Raw genomic sequence first — 14,810 nt, forward strand, 5'->3', positions numbered from 1 at the left:
TTGCAAAATGTTATAGCCCGTTTCCACGGTACGTCGTTCGTTCTCTATTCGTTGTTCGACCCATAACTACGAATAAATAACTTATTTCCCCAGACAAAATTCTAAGAAGTCGATGGTCAGACTAACACGATTTCAACATGGCGACATCAAGTTTATAGGCGAGGGGTATGAAGTAGTGAAACCCATGTACATGGTTTTCTGTGTTTGTTATGTTGCCTCTTCTTGTTTTTCGTTGCAATATTAGCTGTGTCTGGTTACCCTAAAATTTGTAACAATTTGTACCAATTGTTGCTGGAAGTCGTCTGTTAACACAAAAAACCAGCAAAAGAGAGCGATTCGAGAGAGACATTTTGACAGTTCTTTCACTGAGAGCTTGCAAATTCTTGCTGGACAAATTTCTTTTAGCAAGCACTTGCAAGCTCTTCTTCTTCCTGAAAACAATCAATCAGCTGTTTTTAGATTTTTGTTGATTTATGTTTGTGAACATTAAAAACAATTTTATTGTGGAAATAACATAGTCTAATTGTATTGTTTTATGGAGAACAACTTTGTAAAGTGGAAAAATACTTTTTTGTTCCATTTTCTTTTTTATTTTTAATAAAATACAACGTGTTTGCTTCCTTTGTTGGCGGACAAATTGTTCTGTTTTGGCAAGTCAGCTGATTGCTTGCTGGTTTTTGCTGGGAAGGTGTCTGTTTACTTTTTAAAATTTTCTAGCAAAAGAGAATAAAAACCCCTTACTCTCTGAGAAAGTTCTTGCTGGACAATTCTTGCTGGGAAAGTAACCAGACAGACTTATTATTTCTTCCATTTTCTTTCATTTTTATTTTCTCAAGCAAACGTTAACAACAAAACAAACATAAAAAGATTTAATAAAAACATTTAATTAATGAAATAGTGAAAATTTAACTATTGATATTAATCTAATTATTAATGTTAATTATTTTATGTTGTTTTTTTGGTTTATTTATGTCTTTTTTTGTTTTTATTGGTATGAGAAACACAACAAACGCGAATGGTAAAATAAAGAGGACACGCAAAAATCTTAAATTTCACGTTAACGTGTGTGGACACTAACGAAACTTGAAAAGAAACTTTACCGAAATTGGTTTCAAGAAACCTTGCTAGTCTGACCATCGACGAAAGAACGACGATTTTTCTGCGTTGTTCGATTAGAAATACTCTCTCTGAACGACGAATAAGTTTGTCCCATCCCTAACAAATGAGAGAATTTATCGAAAAAATTAATTATGACATGTCTAAATTCAAAATTGAAAAATTTGTTGAAAACACAAACATTTTTAGAAAAAAGGAATAAGATGAATGAAAATTAATGAACTAAACATTTTATATAGATGCAGAAGGAAGATGGTTGTGTTTCCTTCTTAATTCCACACACATTCCGTGTCCATTAGTTCAAAATCGCGTAAAAAATCAGAAAGAAAATGGAAACAAATAACTGAAAGTCTATATACACAAATATTGTTTTGGCATGTCTCTCTCTCTCTCTAATTTTGAAAATAGAAACATATACAAATATATTGAAAATACAAAATTATTCAGAATTTATGGAAAATATGAATGAAAAGTGTGTTGTTAAATATTTGAAGGAAAGTCTATTGCTTTTCCTGTTCATCTAATATACATTTTATGTTTTTTCGGTTCAAATTTTCGTGAAAACAAGGAAACAAAAATGAAGGAAATTTTGTTTATGTTTCTGTTAATTACGAATGGTGTCGTGGAAACGGGTTAATTCGTGTACGTCGTTCGACAGGCGATATAATATTTTAAAATATCGATTGCTATCGATATTATCGTTAAGTTGTCAACGCCATTAATTTGGAGATGAAAATGGCGGAAATGTCAATGCTTTTCTTGACATTTTGCACAAGTAGTTCACTGAAATGTAAAGGAGAATAAACAATTGCTTTTATTTTATAAAATTAAAAAATGCATTTTACTTTTCCGAAAAATGTGTACGTGTAACTTCGGACTTATAGTACGTTTAGACTTATAAATCCACTCGATTTCAAATGTCAATTCCATAGTATATACGTCAAATAAATCGTAGTTCTAAATCCACTGAATTTTATTTGACGTATATTGTATGGGATTGACAGTTTAAATCATAGTATAAGTTCATAGTCTAACGGGCGTTTTACTTTCTCACACACACACAAGACCGAAAAGCAGCGAAATTTCTATTTATTTCAATGAATTTTAGGTTGGGGATATCTATCGATATTTAATTTTGTAAAAAATAATCTATTTTATCGATAGTGCCATCGTTTTTTGCCATCTCTATTGTACCCCCCATTTAAAATTTGATGTATGGACTTATCACTTAAATGCGATAACTATTGACTGTCATCACTATCGATAGTTGAGGAAGAAATATATTTGTTTACATTTTTTTGGACATTAAACAATGGATGAAATCGAGGATTTCTTTAATATATCCAAGGATTTTAAACGAGTTAGTGCTCCAGCTTCTGTACCCAAACCGAAAGTTGAGCCAGTAGCATCGACGTCAAGAAAAATTAAACGGGAACCAGGCGAACCAGAATGCAGCCGGAATCAGATTAAAGTTCCAAAGGTATGTAAACAATCCTTTAAAAAAAATTGTGGGAGCAAGATGAGTTGAGGCGCTCAGTTTTGATCGGAATATTATTTCACAGCTGATCACGACAATATATTACTTTTTGGGGAAGTCCATACTTCCCGAGATATGGGCCTTTGAAGTTCCTTTGATTATAACTTAGTCATTTTTGAACGGATAATGACTATCATATGCAATACAATTTATCTTTATCTCTATATAGCCGGCCTTCGGTCAGTGATTTAAGACTTTTTCCTAAGGACAGGAGCAAATCTCGGGCACGTGAACAAAATTTCTTTTCGAAACTTCAGGGGCATATATCTCGGGAAGTATGGACTTCCCCCAAAAAGATTTATATTTTTGTAACCAGGACGAGAAATTTCAAAATTTCTTTTCGAAACTTCAGGGGCATATATCTCGGGAAGTATGGACTTCCCCCAAAAAGCTTTATATTTTTGTAATCAGGACGATAAGATCTACCCATGGTAAAAATTTCAGATTTTTCTGCCAGCTGTTCGTATAATCAATTTATGCCAAACAATTATATATCGTCTTGATCTGGGAGGCAAGACCTACCTGTGAAAATTGCCATCCCGATCGGAGCTGAGCGAGTCAGCTCAACTTATGCCAAATTGTGGTTGTTTCATTTTATACAATTTTCTAGTTGGAACAAGAAGAATGCAAAAAACCCAAGCCAATACTTCCAGAGCATAGAGATACATTCAACGATAGTGATAATGACGGAACCAGCAGTAATCCCTATCTGAATATTGACGATGGGGTTTATGATCGTTACAAGTTTGATTTGGAAAGAGACTCATCATTGCCAATACATGATGCAAAAGATGAAATACTGGATACAATTCGCAAAAATCCTGTTGTCATTCTAGAGGGTGATACCGGTTGTGGAAAAACTACGCAGGTAAGATATGTTATGGAACTTTCTTTATTTGGCTTTAACAATATGTATTTGGTCCAATTCTTATCCCTATTTTTGTAACTAATTCTTGTTCGTTCGTCTATATACGTTCCATATATCGCTAATGGGGCGGTGAACTATGAGAGATATATGGCCCGAATTTAAAATAACAGATAATTTCAGATCATCAAGCTTAACTCTAAACGAGAAAATTCACAAAAATCATTAAAAATGATCTTCGCCCTAAAAAGGCAAAATTTCAAAAAATAAAAAACAGGCTGAGCCCGGCTGGGATTTGAACCCACGTCCTTGAAAAACATATCAAAAAATGTTGTCATGGCCATATCGAATTGTCTGTCACATAGTCATGCTGATTAAAGCCTTTACTTATATGAGTGGGAAGCGAAGTTGTTCGACTGTGCATATTCCGGAGGCCATACTCGCGATTGGCATTCGGCTTGGGGGTATTAGGTATTATGTGAATTGGCTAGAGGATGGAGATGAGGGATTGGCCTATATAAAATGTCGCCTACATGCATGACTAAAGAACATAACCCACATATTCCTGTTTAGTAAGAATGATAATTACAATCTCCTTGGATAATTTGGTATTCGTGAACTTTACCATTGGAGATTACTTCACCATCTCTTGAGAAACTAGGTATAGCACTCTACCAGCAATAAATTAATAATTAGCTTGGCATCTAACGTTGATAGCCCTAGAGTCCTGTTTACTGCGATACATCTTTTATTTTTTACTGTAGAAGTCCATACTTTCCGAGATAAGGACCTTCATAGTTCCGTAAGAACCCTTGATTTTATCTCATTGCTTTTAGGGCTAGCAAGACAATATGGGAGATTTAATCATGTTCCAACATCATGTTGGAATGTGTCCATAGCTTCTACCTAAAACTGTCCTAAAATTTAACATTATAAGATGCCCATATTGCCTTCCAAAACAATACTGTAAAATCAAGAATGCATACGGCCCATATCTTGGCAGGCCACCAAGGGCTATAGACATCTAAAGCAGATCCGTGAGGGGTCCTTAAACTTGACTTACGGCAAATAAAGTATATGCAGTTGGTATACATCCCCATGGTTACTTTTAGCTGGTGACCTGTTTCCCAAAGGACGCTTAAACAACTGTTCTATTTATTTCAATACAAGATTCAAACAAAAAGATTTGATAAAACAAAAAATTTGAATTTCTATACAAAAATCTCTGAATTAAAATCGATAATTATAGTTATCGAAGTGAGCACAAACGAATGCTGCACATCAACACACAAAACCATATGATTGAGAAGAATAAAAATAACAATAACAATTATTCAATAGGCCGGTGTTTACACATTTATTAACAAAAAAATAAAAGATTATAAAATAAAGCATGTCGTTTCGCCAAAGTTATCAATTAATAACAAAACAAGCCATCCGTTGGTTTCCGGGTCACATGGGCAAGGGTCTAAAACAAATGCAACAAAAACTCAAATCTGTTGATTGCATATTGGAGGTGCACGATGCTCGAATACCATTCTCCGGACGTAATCCAGAATTTCAACTGACAGTTGCAGGTGGTATTAAACCTCACATACTTGTGCTGAATAAAAAAGATCTCATCACACCCAAGGAACAACGTTACATTAAAGATGCCCTCCGTGATAGAGAACGCATGGATCACGTAATCTTTACAAACTGTAAAGATCAGCAATGTGCGGGTATACGAAAACTAATGCCACTGGCCAGTGATTTAATTGGCAATTCTGGACGATACAATCGAGAGGGAGAACGAGATTATTGTGTCATGATTATTGGGGTACCAAATGTGGGAAAAAGCTCTTTGATTAATGTTCTACGTAATCGCCATCTGAAAAAGAAAGCCGTATCACAAGTGGGAGCAATAGCAGGTGTAACCCGTTCGGTTATGGAAAAAATAAAAATCTGTGAAGACCCCCTAATGTATATGATAGATACACCCGGTATCCTTGAACCCAAAATTAGCAGTGATGAAATGGGTATGAAACTGGCTTTGGTTGGTTGTTTACCCGATCATTTGGTTGGTGAAGATTTAATAGCTGATTATCTGCTGTATTGGTTAAATAAAAATGAACGCTTTGAATATGTACCGCTAATGGGTTTAGAACAGCCAAGTGATAATATTTCCGAGGTGTTGGTAGCATGTGCCAATAAATTAGGTGTTCAGAGGAAAATAAAAAGAACAGATGGTCAAATTATCATAATGCCAGATATTCTACATTCAGCAAGATATTTTATTAAGCTGTTTCGAACCAAGGCATTTGGCCTACTCAATTTGGATAAGCAAATGTGATGATAAAATAGTACTGTGATGTATTTATTGTTATTGGCTATTATTAAGAATTTGTAATATAAACAATAAAATAATTAACATACAAGTTTGTTCAAATCTTTTTCAAAAGGAATTTAGAACATAATGTGGGTTCGTTTACTCAAAGTTTGTACAAATTTTTACTGGATGCTGTTCGTTTACTCTTCAGTACAATACAAAAGACCTTTGTCGGTTACAAGAAGTTACTGAACTTGTTTTGGTTTGTTCCAGTACTGCAAGAATCTACTAATTTTTACTATTTTTTCCGATAACATAAAGGGAATAATGTTATCGTAGTAAAAAATATGCTCTGTTCCAGAACCTGCAAGAAGCTACTATTTTTTACTACGATAGCATTTTTTCCTTTATGTTATCGGAAAAAATAGTAGCTTCTTGCAGGTTCTGTAACACAGCAATTATTGAGTAAAGGCACAAGCGCTTTTTGTATTGTGCTGCTATATTTTTTGTTTTGCTGAGTGAAGTAAGATTTAGCTTTATGGATGACATTTGTAACGTCATCCATCGTAAACAGTCGGAAAATTTGTAATGGAGGAAATAACCCCTTGGGATAGATTAAAACGTCATTGCCAAACATCATGCTTATTCCCAGGGTTCGAGGGAACACAATTTTCTAGTTACGACTTCACTGTTGCAACTCAATCTATTGGCTTCCATTGTCAATTTCTATCCTATGACATTGCGTTCATTTACCGGGAACACCGATAACAAATAAAGCGATTGCCTTAAAACGGTTCTGTTACGAGGACATGTCGGATATTAAAGTCCGTTGTCTTTTAAGTTTGATGAAAATAAGGCTCTGAAAAGGGAAAGGTCTGATCCAAAGGTAATGACAGTTAATGACGTCATTTGTCAACTCCTGGTGTGATCCTTTCACATTACATTGAGTTATCACATCGCTACAAGCCATAACACAGATAATCTTCCCAACTCGGTGCCGCACTGATAGACTGCGGTCAAGTCTCATATTTAGATGAAAACGACTACTCATGGTATAAGTTTAGTTTAATCTCTTAGTCTTATGCCAGACTATGAAAATTTTCAATAACATGAAAATGAGTTTATAGGCAAGAGGTGTGAAGGGGGTGAAACTCTGTACACAAGGTTCTGTAATCTGAAATTATTCAAAGCTCGAATCGAGTTGACATTTACAAACACTCCCATTTTGTCGTGATTAGGAAGGTGAGACCTACCTTTTGAAAAAATTAATAGGGAGCCTTAGCGGGTGTATTAGAATATAAACCATCCATTTCCATTTGCGAACGTCTTCAGTCCAACTTTTAAACTCCTTGTTCACTCATGAACCAATTGATGTTTTCGCTTGAAACATATACGCGTTGTTAAACATAAATAAACACCTTGAATAGGTATGAAGTTTGTAAATAATTTTATTTCTCAAAGAAATTACAAATGAATTGTATATAAAATACATACATACATGTTTCTTTACATGCAACTAAAATATTATTTGTTATATTTTGAAAAGAAAATTTATACATCTTAATCCATCATTGGTACATCTATAGCAATATTACCAACTCCCGGAACAGGAATAGAATACGAAACGGCATTGCTATCTAGACTGCCACCACTTTCATTTAAGTCATCTCCTCCCATTGAAATATCAGTGTTTATTTTAGCACCTGCGGCGGCGACGGGACTTGACAAATTGGCCTGTTGTACACTCATATGATGGCCCCCATCAGCATTTAATATTCTCAACTCATCCGGTACACCTAATAGACGATCATTGATATTTCGTTGATATATCGAACGTTTCTCATAGAAATCTATAATAAATTCAGGATTTTTTTGTTTCAACTCTTCACCACCAACCAAATCGAATTCTTCACAAAATTGCCATTTTACCAAATAGGATATTTGTCCATTTGCATCTGTTGCACCGACTATTTGTTCAATGGGCAAGCCGCGATCATAGCCTCTTAGCTTTTGGATTTCTTCTACTTTGGGTTTCTTTTCGCCACGTTTCTTAGATTTAGCCCGTGACTCTTCAAACTTTTGTATAATAGAGGGACAATCACAATTCTCCTCTGGTTCCCAAGTATTGTCCGAGTTTGGATAGCCCCGCCATTTAATAAAGTACTCTACTTTACCTTCTGGCGTTATGCGCTTATCCATGATTTTCTCCACAACGAAGCCGGTTTCTTTTGCTTGATTTTTAACCATTTTTGAGTAGAATTTGTTGCTTTATTTCTTTAACAAATAATTATTTTTCTTGTTATTTTTGTGTAATGTTTTTGTGTACCTTGAAAGCGTTTGCTGCTTGTTTGTGTTATCGATGATTTAATTCAAGATAGAGTTATCGGAATTGTTGGCATTTGCTATCGATAAACTTCTTATATGTGGCATGACGACATGTTAGTTTTAAGAGAATATTTGTTTTGGCAGACGTCAAATGCTCTGTCAGCAACTGTCCTTCTCACTTTATCTTTTATGTTTTTATACATATTAGCTCTGTTCCTTTACGTGCAAGAATCTTCAAGTTTTACAACTTTTTACTCGAAAAGCGTTCCTTTACTTCAGACACCATACAATTCATATGGAAGCAGATTACAACTTTTGCTACTTTTGCCGGTTTTACCACTTTCAAAAGCAAAGGAACAGACCAATTATATTATTGTTTGCAAGTAGCATCTCACTTTACAAACGTGTTAGAATAAGACAACCTATTAGGGTAACCCTAGTACTACCACATAAAATGCAACAATCTGGCAGCATCATAGCAGTGTTGCATGCATCAGTAGTTTTAAGTTATTATCTCTCTCTACTCATTGTCAGTACACAGTCAGTTAGGTTAGGTTAGGTTAGGTTAGAGGATGTGCAGCCACTAAATGTGACTGCGCCACTCGGAGACCTTATGGTCCATTGTGATCATCCTTTAGAAAAGTGGAGAGAGATAAAAATAGATAAGAGAGGTAGAATAGAAATAATAGAATAAATAGATAAATAGGAATAAAAAGAATTAAAAGAACTAAGAAACAGATAAGAAAACAAGGTAGGCAGAATAATCGAAAAGACAAAGCGTTACGCGTTTAGGTTGCGCTGTCCCAGCCACTTTAGATTTTTAACGATGTTGCAGATTACAGTAGGTTCCACAGTTGAGTAGAAGGTTAGAGACGGCGGAAAACGGACACCCACTAGTCTGTGTCGTCTACGAGCCAGAGCTGGACAACGACACAGGAGGTGTTCGATCGACTCCGACTCCGACTCCTCCTCATCCTCACAGAGTCTGCAGTAGTCATTAACATCCCTATCCCATTTAATGGTAAAGGCCCTGACATAGCAGTGTCCAGTGATGACTCCCGTCGTTACCTTCACTTCCGCTTTGCTCAGGTTCAACAACGAATTCGTTCTTTTGGCTGACAGAGACGGCCATATGGATCTTGCCACAATGCACCTAGGTTCATTGCGCCACAATTCACTGGCTCTTTCGTCAGAGAACGATTCGACTTTTTGGAAAAAGTGACAGATGGGTGGTTTGATAGAGTCAGTGATAGCTAGATCAGCGGACTGTGATCCTCGTCTAGCTAGTTCATCTGCTTTTTCATTACCCTGGTAGTCACGATGTCCAGGTACCCAACATAGCCGAAAGCCGTTAGTTAGCGCATCCAGAGCTGCTCTACACTTGAGGACGACGTCGGATTTGATGTTACAGGATTTGATGGCTTTAAGAGCCGCTTGACTATCCACATAGATAGTCACCGGTTCAAAGATTTCTGCATCCAGATTTTTAATCAACTCCGTAGCCTTCCAAATCGCGAAGATTTCAGCCTGGAACACACTACAGTTGCTGTCTAGCCTGTATGTGCGTTCAAGTGATAGACTTTCACAGTAGACACCGGCACCGGTACCTTCCTCCATCTTGGAGCCGTCTGTATATATAGCCAGACCGCCCAGAGGGGGGTTACTGCGGTTCCAGTCGTCTCTACTAGGTATAATGACTTCTATATCGTCAAATCTAAAGACTGGTGATATATAGTCACTTATTTTGCCACAAAGGTTCACAAAAATACCTGATTCATTCAGGATACACCCATGCCCATAGGTACGACCACGCCAAAGACCCTGTTCATGAAGTCGCAGGGCACTCCTGGTTGCCTGACACTTAATGCTGATACTCAGTGGTCTTAAGTTCAGCATTGCGTTCAGTGCAGCCTGTGGCGTGCTCCTGGTAGCTCCAGTAATAAGAGTTGCGGCGGCTCTTTGTACCTTATCGAGCTTAGTGGATGTTGACTTTTGACGCAATGAGTGCCACCAAACGAGAGAACCATAGGATAGGATGGGTCTAACCACTGTATTATACAGCCAGTGTATAATCGAAGGAGTTAGTCCCCAGCTTTTCCCAATGGAATTCTTACATGAATAAAGTGCAATCATTCCCTCCTTCGCCCGCTCCTCAGCATTCCTATCCCATCGCAATTGACAGTCAAGGATTGTGCCAAGGTACTTTGCTTCGGGGGAGAGTTGGAGCTGCACCCCATCCAGTGTTGGTGGAACAAAGGCGCCGAGCTTACGCTTTCTTGTGAACATTACCAGTTCCGTCTTCGTTGGGTTAACCCCAAGGCCATTAGCCTTGGCCCAGCGTGATGGAGTCGATAGTGCTCCTTGCATAAGCTCCGAAATGGTTGACGGAAATTTACCGGAAATCAGCAGTACCACGTCATCGGCATAAGCAACAACTTTGATACCTTGATTGTCCAGCTCCATCAAAATATTGTTTATAACAAGGAGCCACAGTAATGGCGAGAGCACACCTCCTTGAGGGGTGCCTCTAGTCACTGTTTTCCTTATTTTTACCTCCCCAATGCTAGAATTTATAATCCTGCTTTGAAGCATATTATTAATCCAGCACGTTAGGGGTTCAGGTGCATTAACTTTCTTCAGTGAGAGATTGATGGACTCAAGTTTTACATTGTTAAAAGCTCCTTCTATGTCTAGAAAGGCAGCCAAGGTAAAGTTTGAGTCTTCCATGTTTTTCTCAATGAAGCCAGCCACCTCATGTAAGGCAGACTCAACAGATTTACCTTTAACATAGGCGTGCTGTGAGTTGCTTATAGAGACGGTGTCTACCTGACTCCTTATCTCCAGGTCGATCAGTCTTTCGAGTGTCTTAAGGAGATAGGATGATAAACTTATGGGTCTGTAGTCTTTAGGTGCAGAGTGACTAGGTTTTCCCGCTTTGGGAATGTAAGTTACCTTTACCTCCTTCCACAGCCCCGGTATAAAAGAGAAAGTCAAGCACGCCCTAAAAATCTCCTCCAGGATTTGGTATAAGGTCGGTGATGCAAATTGTAGCATCGCCGGCGTTATGCCATCCGGCCCAGGAGACTTGTAAGGCTTAAAAGTGCTGACCGCCCACTTAATTCTACTTCTGTTGACCACCCTGTCAATGAGTACCATATCCAAAGGCTCCTGAACTCGGAAGTCGTCACGCTCATTGTTGACAGTATCCTCATCCTTGCAGCCTGGGAAGTGGGTCTCCGCAAGGAGATCAAGAGTCTCAGTGGCGGAGTCTGTCCACGCACCATCTTGTTTCTTGATACTTCCAATGGATTTGGGGTCCTTGGAGAGTAGTCGTCGAAACCTAGCTGCGTCGTTAACTCCTTCTACCGACTCACAGAAGTTAACCCAAGATGTTTTCTTTGCCCGCTTGATTTCACTCTTATATTTATTGAAACTCACTTTATAGGAGTCCCAATCAATATCGAGTTTAGTCTCATGCGCCCTGTTATACAGTCGTCTAGTGTTTTTCCTAAGTTCGCCAAGCTCCTTGCTCCACCACACCGGTTGAGATTTCCTCCCAGGATATGTTAGTGGACAGGACTCCTTATGGCAACGAAGAAGAACATCAGTGAGATTATTTACGGTTCCATTGAGGTCATCAACTGTTTCCGTACTAATATTAGGAGTTAGTTGCGAGTTCGTTAGTTCCGTGTATTTGTCCCAGTTTGTCCTTCGTGGGTTCCTATAAGGAATTTCGCGACCTCTGTCCAGAGAGACATCAAAGAATATCTGCATATGGTCCGAAAAGGAACATTCTTTAGATACCCTCCAATTCCTTAGGACAGAGACATCTAAATTAGAAAGGGTTAGGTCAATGACCTCTTCCCTGTTCCTAATTTTAAACGTTGGATCACTACCCCTATTACATATCCGTAAATTATAAGATAAAATAAAATCGAATATGGACTCACCCCTCTTGTTGGTGTCCTTGCTGCCCCACTGGAAATGGTGAGCGTTTGCGTCGCAACCCAGGTTACGTTACAGGTACCCATCATCTCGTCAAGCAGACGTCGGACACACTGGTTGGGTGGGTCTGGGGCCTCAAAAGGCATATATATAGATGACAGCAGCGTGGCCTTGCTTCCTCCATGCTCCATCCTGACCGTGCATATGTCACCGTTACTGTAATTAGATAGAAAGATTAGATTTAAACTCTTTTTACCTACTATACAAGTCCTTACCTTGTCCCCCTCGGACGCGGCAAAGACGTCGAAGTTGGCATTGTTTAGTCCAGAAACCTTATTTTTATAGATATAAGGCTCCTGGACTAAGACAATGTCTACTTCAGAGTTCGTGAGGGACAAGAGCAGTTCAGCGGCAGCGGCCTTGCAATGGTGCAGATTAATCTGCAGTATGCGCAGCCTTTGCCGCTTCCCTACCCTTACTGTTTTTCGCGAGGTGGACTCAGTCGAAACCGAACCCATCCTGAACCGAAATTCAGCTTTCCCTCACGTTCTCTTAAGTATAACTCCCCAGGGGGGTCGACCGCCACTCTGGCCACTAAGCCACCCAACTCGCTACAGGGGACTAGACTAATAACAGTCCAGCCTGTTGTAACAAGATTGGGATTCTGCAACCTCAGCATTCTCAGCAGGATTTCCTTGCTTACCGTAGGTGGGGGAATCCACGCTGAGAGTACCTTTCTGGACGGGATATCCGATAGGGAGACCGCCGCCAGATCAGCTCCTTCCCACAGAGCACCAAGACCACTCACTGTCTGAACGAGAAAGTCTCGCGACCTTTCATTCATACAGTTGATGACCTTGACACCCTTACGCAAGAGGCGCTGCCAAGCTGACGGTCTTCCGGATCTTCCGGTCCAGAAACTATCGCAGCCCGAAGACCAGTTTCAAATAGCAACCAGTGACTGTCGCTGATTTTTCCATTTGGATCAGCTCTGTCGATGATTGCTATTTGCAGGCCATCGTCTGTCTCAGCAGTTGGTCTACCGTATGGCTTATTGCGCCTTTGACCGCGTACCTTGGATTTAACTTTTCCAGAAGAGGCGGAAACCTTCTCCGTACTCAGTTGCTTCTCCTTGGTCACACGCTCAGCGGCCGCTGCATACGAGGTTGATGGTTCGATCAGCTGAGAAGTCATCGTCTTCTTGGCTGAAGGCTGCGGACCCTCAGAGGAGCACACACGCTTCACAGATTTACTCTGCGAGGCGCTGTTCTCCCCACCCGAAGACGATATTTCCTTAGCTGGTCCAGCCCTCTCCCTGTTGAGACCAGCATCTTCGATTGCGTCACCCTTGCCTTTTGGAGCAGAATCGGGCTTTGAGGCAGAGTCCTTTACCGCTCGATCACCACTAGGGGTGACTGTTGGCTTAGGGGTGCTCTCAATAGCCTTTTTCTTTACCTCTCGGTTCGGGTTAGGCTTCGAAGAAAAAGATTTTGGCGCAGCACATTTACCGGAGGTAGCAGGCTTTGCCTTCTCTACTACGTCTTCCGGGAGGAAGATCCTCTCCACCGGGAATTCGCGATGAAATTTACGAGGGTACATTCTTTCGAACTTCCTCATAAATTTCAACTTGCCCTTGATGAGGTGGACCTCCCTCTCCGAATGCAAGTTTGCATCTCTCCCTACAAACCTGCGGAGATAGGATATGGCACGCTTGTAGTGTCTCGCATCCGATGCTTTGCGGGCCGAGGCAAACTTTGAGCAGCTGTCCGCTTTCGGGTCATCTACCGATTCCCCGTCGTCGGACATCATTTCCGTCGCCTCCTGCCTTTCAAGCTTTTTGTCGGCATGTGCCGACACAGGACCAGTCGGAATACGACTTGCCTCCGGTTGAGTCACCAGGCTTATACCCCCTTCGTCAGGGCTGCAACAATCTACCCGTGTAGACTTGACCGGGATCACCGTGGTGTCCAGCTCATCGTCGGTCAGAGTAAGATTGTGCAGCAGTTCCTCCGGGAGCATGTCCTCAGTGGTTTCTTCCGGCACAAGCCTTTCCAGCTGGTCGAGGAGTTCCCTACTCTGTCTCTCTAAACTGTCGTCGATAGTTTTTTTGAGATTCGTCCTAGGGTCGTCCCCGCCCAAACTTGCAGTCCTGTCTGCCTTGGACTGGCTTTCACCAGCCCTGGTCAAATCATGATCCTTACGAAAAACCGAGTCGTCAACTTTGGGGTTAGAAACTAATGCACTTGTAGCAGGTACAGCTGTAGGTGCCAAGGCATCCACACCTAAAACAGCCGGATCACAATCATTTGATCTCGACGACACATGGCTTGTGGTCACACCAACACTTGCCGCCGGTACTGGGTTATTAACTCCCTGCACCGTAACTTTAGTCCTTCTTTTTCTTCTACCCATGTTAGTTAATTATTTAAGGGGACTACCCCGATCCAGTTTTTGGTCCACGGGGGGGTCCAAAGACCCCCAGAGTCCCCACAATGTGCGGAAAACGGCCCCGTCTTTGGTTGCCCTAGGACGATTTCGTTTTCGCACATTGCAGTGACCCCCTTCCCATCCGCCACCCGGGAAGACGCGCCTGGTAGGAGAACGGCAAACTCCCCCAGGACACACACACAGTCAGTTAGAACGTTTTCAGACGATAAGGTTTGACTGCTCAAAAACGTGGTTTCCGTTTTGACTCTCATTCGTAATTTTCACAT

General features: G+C 40.2%; 3 protein-coding genes across 3 annotated transcripts in view; 2 read left to right on the forward strand and 1 right to left on the reverse strand.

Moving 5' to 3' along the window:
* The first annotated feature begins 2,339 nt into the window (after nt 1–2,339).
* LOC141389312 (probable ATP-dependent RNA helicase spindle-E) overlaps nt 2,340–14,810 on the forward strand; it is a 31,591-nt gene continuing 19,120 nt past the window's right edge. Inside the window, exons 1-2 of the mRNA XM_073960660.1 lie at nt 2,340–2,596; nt 3,264–3,521. Coding sequence (XP_073816761.1) covers nt 2,429–2,596; nt 3,264–3,521 — 426 coding nt within the window. The 5' untranslated portion in view covers nt 2,340–2,428. The remainder of the gene's footprint in view (nt 2,597–3,263; nt 3,522–14,810) is intronic.
* LOC141389315 (mitochondrial GTPase 1) lies at nt 4,815–5,935 on the forward strand. Its single transcript, XM_073960663.1, has one exon. The coding sequence runs from the start codon at nt 4,912–4,914 to the stop codon at nt 5,848–5,850; it is 939 nt and encodes a 312-aa protein (XP_073816764.1). The 5' UTR covers nt 4,815–4,911; the 3' UTR covers nt 5,851–5,935.
* On the reverse strand, nt 7,251–8,181 carry HP1c (Heterochromatin Protein 1c). The gene has a single exon (XM_073960664.1). The coding sequence runs from the start codon at nt 8,071–8,073 to the stop codon at nt 7,387–7,389; it is 687 nt and encodes a 228-aa protein (XP_073816765.1). The 5' UTR covers nt 8,074–8,181; the 3' UTR covers nt 7,251–7,386.

This window comes from Musca autumnalis, unplaced genomic scaffold, assembly GCF_047663935.1.
Source record: "Musca autumnalis isolate F117 unplaced genomic scaffold, ASM4766393v1 scaffold_1, whole genome shotgun sequence".
NCBI classification, from domain to species: domain Eukaryota; kingdom Metazoa; phylum Arthropoda; class Insecta; order Diptera; family Muscidae; genus Musca; species Musca autumnalis.

Excerpts from the sequence above, each read along its gene's own strand:
- LOC141389315 (XM_073960663.1), top strand. The coding sequence starts at position 4,912 with ATGTCGTTTCGCCAAAGTTATCAATTAATAACAAAACAAGCCATCCGT.
- HP1c (XM_073960664.1), bottom strand. The coding sequence starts at position 8,073 with ATGGTTAAAAATCAAGCAAAAGAAACCGGCTTCGTTGTGGAGAAAATC.